The sequence below is a fragment of the Phaethon lepturus genome, unplaced genomic scaffold (genome assembly GCF_000687285.1).
Source record: "Phaethon lepturus isolate BGI_N335 unplaced genomic scaffold, ASM68728v1 scaffold15263, whole genome shotgun sequence".
Taxonomy (NCBI): domain Eukaryota; kingdom Metazoa; phylum Chordata; class Aves; order Phaethontiformes; family Phaethontidae; genus Phaethon; species Phaethon lepturus.
In genome coordinates, this window is record NW_010529844.1 from 2,763 (window position 1) to 8,839 (window position 6,077).

Here is a 6,077-nt window from a genome sequence, read left to right on the forward strand (position 1 = left end):
TCCCCACACAATGTCAAAACCGCTCGTGTACCACGGGAGGGAGGGATAGGTAGCCAGTTTCCCTCTCCTGAACTTAATGGATATGTAACACTGTTACATTAAAGAACAATAAATCAGTACACCACCAGTACAACAAAATCAAACCATTTTCCTGAAAGTAAAAATAACATTTATCACACGTACTGGGCACGTCTGAGGAGATGTCAGACTCCAGGTTTTCTGAGGGATTAAACGTTCTGAACAAAGAAAATGACAGCACAGTCATACAGAGGGCCTTTGCTGCTCTAGGCAGCCTTCTTCAGCAGCTGCTCCAGCTTCTCCCCTCTTCTCACACCTTCTTTCTCAGGCTTGGGGCCCACTGGAAGTAGTCACTGGAAGAGGCTAAGCGTGCAGCTGCCAACACCGCAGATAGCGTGGTAGGAGGGACACACAGTTTCTGAGATGGCCTTTGGTCAGACAGCCCACTGGCACTGCACAGGCCAACTGCAAGACTCCCGGGAAGGTCTTTGTTCTTCATTTTCTCTTCATCTGCATAAGGAGGGAGACAAAAAAGAAAGATGGTATCTCTATTGGCAACTCTAAGAGCTCCAGTTTAGATTGAAATCCCTTTTGCTTGGACCTCAGCAGGTCACGGCAAGAGGACTTTCTACTGCACACCTACTTGATGAGCCCAACATGGTATAATCCAAGAGCCTCTCTCCCTCTCCTCCCAAGTGCTCACCCCTGTTTCCCCAGAGGTGGGAAACCAGATATGAATTGAGTAGCTCCTGTCTGGAGAACTGGGCTTCCGCTCCTGGCAGATGGCAAACAGCTCTGTTCCAAGGCACAAACAGGCACTGCCTTTGGCAAGTCAATCTACTTCATAAATTGGGCAGCTTTCGTACGGGTGTTGTAAATTCTTTCATCATTTGGAAGATGGAAGACGAACACCCACACAGGGACCTTACAAGGTTTAAAAAAAAAATAAAAATGCTTTTGTCCCTTATGGTTGGGAGATTGAGAGACTCTTGGTATGAAATGAACACAGGCTAACATATGGAGTGGAGAAACAAAGACTTCTGCATGAAAGCAGCAGAAAGTCTAGAAAAGATAACCAAAAAAAAAAAATCAGAGAGAGAAATAACTCTCAATTCATTTGTTCCCATTAAACATTTAGAAAACCATTTTGCTGCACAAAGGTCAAACCGATGCATTGCATCCAGTCATTTATTATTGTCGCATCTCCATCCCACAGAAATACCAGTATTTTCATCTGTTCTAGCAAAGAAGCAGCACCAGGCCTAGGATACCCAACAGTGACTGCAAGACTCATAGCACAGTAACAGACTGCTCAGCTTTCTGCTGTGATAAATTTTACTGACAAATCTATTCGTACTGTTACGGTTGTCCAGCATAAACGGTATTGCCATAAGTAGAACAGAGGGATGTACAGCTTCACGAAGTTGGGCCTTGTTGGAAAATCTTTCTATCTGATCAGGGTCATCTTGTCTCATTTCTGCTGGTTGCTTGGAGTAGATAAAGGAGGTGTAAAAGTCTTCCACTGACTTGAATAAGACAGCAGGCACTGAGGACTCTCCAAGAGAATGAGGTGTCTGCAAATGTATATAAAAAACTCAGGAGAGGCTGTGATTAGTGCACACTGGGTTCATTAGCTGCCCTGATCTTTATTATCTCGCAAAGTCCATAAAGAACTGGAATGTCAGCAACTGGATGATTTAAACAAAAACCACACAATCAAACAACCCCCAAAAACCTAGTTACTCACAACCTTGGCCAAAGAGCAGCTTTTCCTGCACAGCAAGCTGAAAAGAGTGACAGATTATTACAAGATACAAATCACCATGTCTTAGCAAAGAATTAACAGCTGGCTCATCTCTCAGCAGCCCCACGCAGAAAAAAAATGATGGCAATGACAGAGGGAGTTTCTGCAAGGGAGCAGGAACTGAGTCGGAGGAAGTCCCACTGCATTTTTGCTTAAGAATACAAATTAAACTTAAGTTTCAGCGATGATCACCCATGTTTCAGCCACTGACAGGGACTACAGCCAGTGTTTGTATTTGTTAACTCAGTATGGAGGAGAAAAATCGTGAAATGACAGACAGGCAGCAATTCACCTTGCCCAACCATAGCTGTTCAAAAATTAGGTGTTTGCTCTTTAGACTTCTTCTGTTGTCAGCAGAAGGCAGCAGAAGAAAGGCATCCATCTTCAGAAGGGGTGAGGTACTTCACCCATGGGTGGGAGTGTGTTCAGAGGATTAGCCCAGAACAAAACAATTGTTTTACACAGCAGATTTAAGCAATGTAAATTGTCCCCCACAAGGAGACCATGAGGCACTCCTGAAACAGCAAGGAGAGCTACATGGCTGGGCAGCAGAAATTCAGCGCTGACAGGATGCCAAGACAGAATAATTTTGAATAACAGGCATCACTGGAGTCCAGTTAACCAACTACTTAGCTTGATACCGCCAGCTCACTGAAAACCTTTGCCCAATATGCAGTAAAAAAATACAAGTGTTAGGACAAAAAAAAAAAAGAACAAGGTTAAAAGATGATTATTATCTCCTCTTGGCACCCATGCTATCCTTGTTGGGGGGCAGGCAGTGTCACTGCCACCCCAGGGCAAAGCAGAAACAGACAGGGTGCAAAAGTGGACACTAAAAACGTCTGTTAGCATCGGGAAAAGCTGGGATGGAAACAATTTTAAAAAGAGGCTGTTCAGTTTACAGAAGAGGTAAAGGAGACAGGATACCCCAAGAGAGCGCTGCGAGGGGCAGGAAGTAAGGCAGTATCTACGCTTCCTCCTGATGCACACAATTAAGAACACCACCATTGAAAAGGAAAACACAAGCAGTGAAAACTGAAAAGGAAGGAATACCGCTTGGTGATGCTGCAAGTGCCATAAAACCCTGAGGCCAAGAGATGAGCAGGAATCAGAGAAAGGAAATCCTCCTGTCTCTCCTCATAACTAGCTGACTTGTACATTTTTCCCCCCTAATGACTGTAGGCAGGATTATTTTTTCATCCCGTGGTCCTTCTCAATAGAAATTCTTACCACTTCTGCTAAAGACTGTAACAGAGACCACAGCCAGGGACAGAAAACGTGCCCAGGACTTCCCTGATCCAGTTAGGAGTTTCCTAGGCTTCGAAACTCACACAGTTTAAACACTTAAACGCTTGCAGGGCAGTGTTTAAGTCTGCTATCTACCCACCTGCCTCCATCTCATCTCTGTACTTTATCCCTGTACTTGCTATCACCTTTCCCCTTTTCTCACTCTCTCAAGGTCCCTTTTCCCAGCTTGCTTTCTCTCCATCCCTTTTCAGGTAACATCTCTGAGAGACACTGATTCTTCCAGCTCTGCTCTAGACTATCTGAGAACCAACTTTCTCCTCATCCTTCTAGAACGAGTTTTGTCTCAGCCACTATCACCCTCTAGATGTGTAAGGAGCTGTGGTTATCCAAAACTTCGTAGGCACACTCCCATTTACAGCTCTGCAATGCCTTCTGTGGCTCAACAAATCCTGAGTGATACTGGCTCCCCGCTGAACCCAGAGCAGAGTGTTTGCACGTTTGCACCACACAGATGGCCCTGTTAGACGCATCATTAAACACTATTTAAGAAGCACACAACGCCTCAAAGCACAGTCCAAAATGGAACGCTCCCAAACCTGCCCTCCTAACTTGGGAAGAGGCCAGTCGCTTAAAAAAAAAACCACCAAAACATGTCAAAGCAACCAAAGGGTTATTCAAATAATGTAAAAACAAGAATAACACCTCTCAACAGCAATAGCTGAGAAAAACACCCTTACCTTAACCACTGCCAGAAGCTCTGTAGGAGTTTCTTTTCTATTCTCCTGTGCAAGTTTGGGGTCTTGGTTTGTTGCTCTTGGCACACTCACTTCATCCAAAAGCGGCTGCACATCATCCCGTGTCTCCTTCTTACCAGACAGGTGCCACTGCTAAGGAAATGGACAAAGCAAGAGGAGGTACACCTAGTGTGGGTAGAAGGCGGCAGGAAGCACTGGGGCAAATTTACGGAGCAATCAGACGATAACCCTCAGAGATTAACTGAGAGAGAAATGCAAAGGAGCTTTCCTGCTCCGCTCAGAAGTTTTAACACTTCTGTCTGGAGAAGTCTGGGCTACTTGGAAAGGACAGAAAGAACATGGGAGGACAGGAAATGATGTGAGCAAGAAACTAACTGTCACTTTAACTTGTCTCCTCCATGGTAAAACTTATCACTTGGAAAGTACAGTTTTAGTCAAGCAATGTTTTCTGGTTATTGCTTGCTGCCTTCTGAGAAATTCTACCATGGTGAAGTGTCCTAATGTTGCAGAGCTGACACAACACACGTGTCCAGCCATTTTGCACTTAAGGGTGGGGGGAATTGTTAATCCTGACGAGGCAAATCTAAGATCAGACAATGCATAGGGAGTTCCCCACTGCTCAAGAGGAGTTACCAGAAAATGCTAGCTAGGCAGTAACAAGTGTCATATGAGACACATGTCCAAGACACATTTCCAGTTCAAAACATCTTGAGCCATTTTATAACTGTCATTGATTATCATCTTAGTGATGCACCAAGGAAGAAAAGGAAACATTTTGGACAGCTAAATGGAACAGCAGAGAAGGAAATTTTAAAGTCTTACACAAAGAGAGACCTAGAGGACTGCAATTTCTGGAAAAGGATTCCAATAAGACCCTTGAAATCAGACATGACAAAACCTGGATGCATTTACATTCCTCTAGTCTCCAAATCACCAGCTATGTCTAACATTCACACAAAAGGATCTTGCTACAGTTAACTAGTTAGGGTATTCTCAATTGTTTTCCATTAAAAAAAAAAAAAAATCACAATAAACTCAGGTTTGCAGTCTGTCACAATTTCTTCCAAGTACATACATTAAGATGCTGGTTTGTGTCCTTCAGTTCAGATGGTATATTGCCTGTGCAAGGCCATTAATATCCAAGATATACAGCTTATATAGATTTTCTGTAGCACAGAAATGCCGTTGGCTAAAACAAAACCTAGGTAGAATAACTGCTTTACAAGTTACCAACATTACGCTAGCTTTTAATCTTATCTCAGAGAAATGTCAGAAAAACAGCCCAGGAGCAGGCCCACAGCTGAACATGTCAACAGCTGACATTTACTTGAAAGGTGCTTCAGCCCCTGTAGTAAAATGTGTCATGAAAACACTGCAATTTAAATAACACAGAAAAGTAGAGAGAGTCACCTGTAGACAAGTGTTCCTGGTGTTTCTAACGATAATACATTAGATTGCACTCGAGACCTGGGTTTTACTCCCTGCTTAACCCCTCTGCTCATCAGTTTTTCCATCTGTTAAATGCCAAAGGGCTCCTCTTTTTAACATGCTCTGAAATCAAAGGTGTAAAGCAGTATCCCGATCTGGGTATCATTCACCTTTAGAGCGATCTTTTTAATAAAACTGTAGTCATATACAACCTTAACCCCTGCAACAACCAGGATTGCAAATCGCCTTCCTTTCAGATAAGTTTAAAAAAGCAAGACCCTTAATGCAAATAATACACCACTAGTTCTTCTGGTCTTTTCCCACATTTAAATGATACCCCAAGTTATTACACATCCTTTGCCAAATCCCAGAGATGCGAGAGGAAAACATGACACTTCTTGGCTCCCAGGGGTGCAAAACATGAAAGTGCTAAGTCAAACTGATCTCGAGAATCTGGTACCGGTCTGAGTTCTGAGAGTCCATTCTCTCTCTAACTGAAAAACTATGGTGCGTATGGGAGGTTAGAGAAATCACTGAGCACACAGACTCCCTGAAGTCTACTAAGGGATCAGAGGACAAGCAGCTAGAGATGTATTTATGGTCCATATGTAATTATTTTTATATTATGTTTTTTCTTGCTCTTTATAAAAGCAAAAAAACCAACTCTACAAAAACCAGCATGGGACTAAAGATATGTCTACTGACCCCTGGAGCTGATTTCACCGAATGATAGCTACACCACAGCCAGACTCCCACCTGGTCGCACAGTTCATCTCCATCCAACTTTGAGGTTGGTATTTCACTATCTGCATGTAGAGATTCCT

The 6,077-nt window shown here is 43.3% G+C and overlaps 1 protein-coding gene across 1 annotated transcript in view; it reads right to left on the reverse strand.

Moving 5' to 3' along the window:
- Window positions 1-328: 328 nt before the first annotated feature.
- The window catches only part of TDRD5 (tudor domain containing 5), a 16,288-nt gene continuing 10,539 nt past the window's right edge, over window positions 329-6,077 (reverse strand). Inside the window, exons 8-10 of the mRNA XM_010284068.1 lie at window positions 3,808-3,957; window positions 1,376-1,592; window positions 329-528 (exon numbers count right to left, since the gene is read on the reverse strand). Coding sequence (XP_010282370.1) covers window positions 329-528; window positions 1,376-1,592; window positions 3,808-3,957 — 567 coding nt within the window. The remainder of the gene's footprint in view (window positions 529-1,375; window positions 1,593-3,807; window positions 3,958-6,077) is intronic.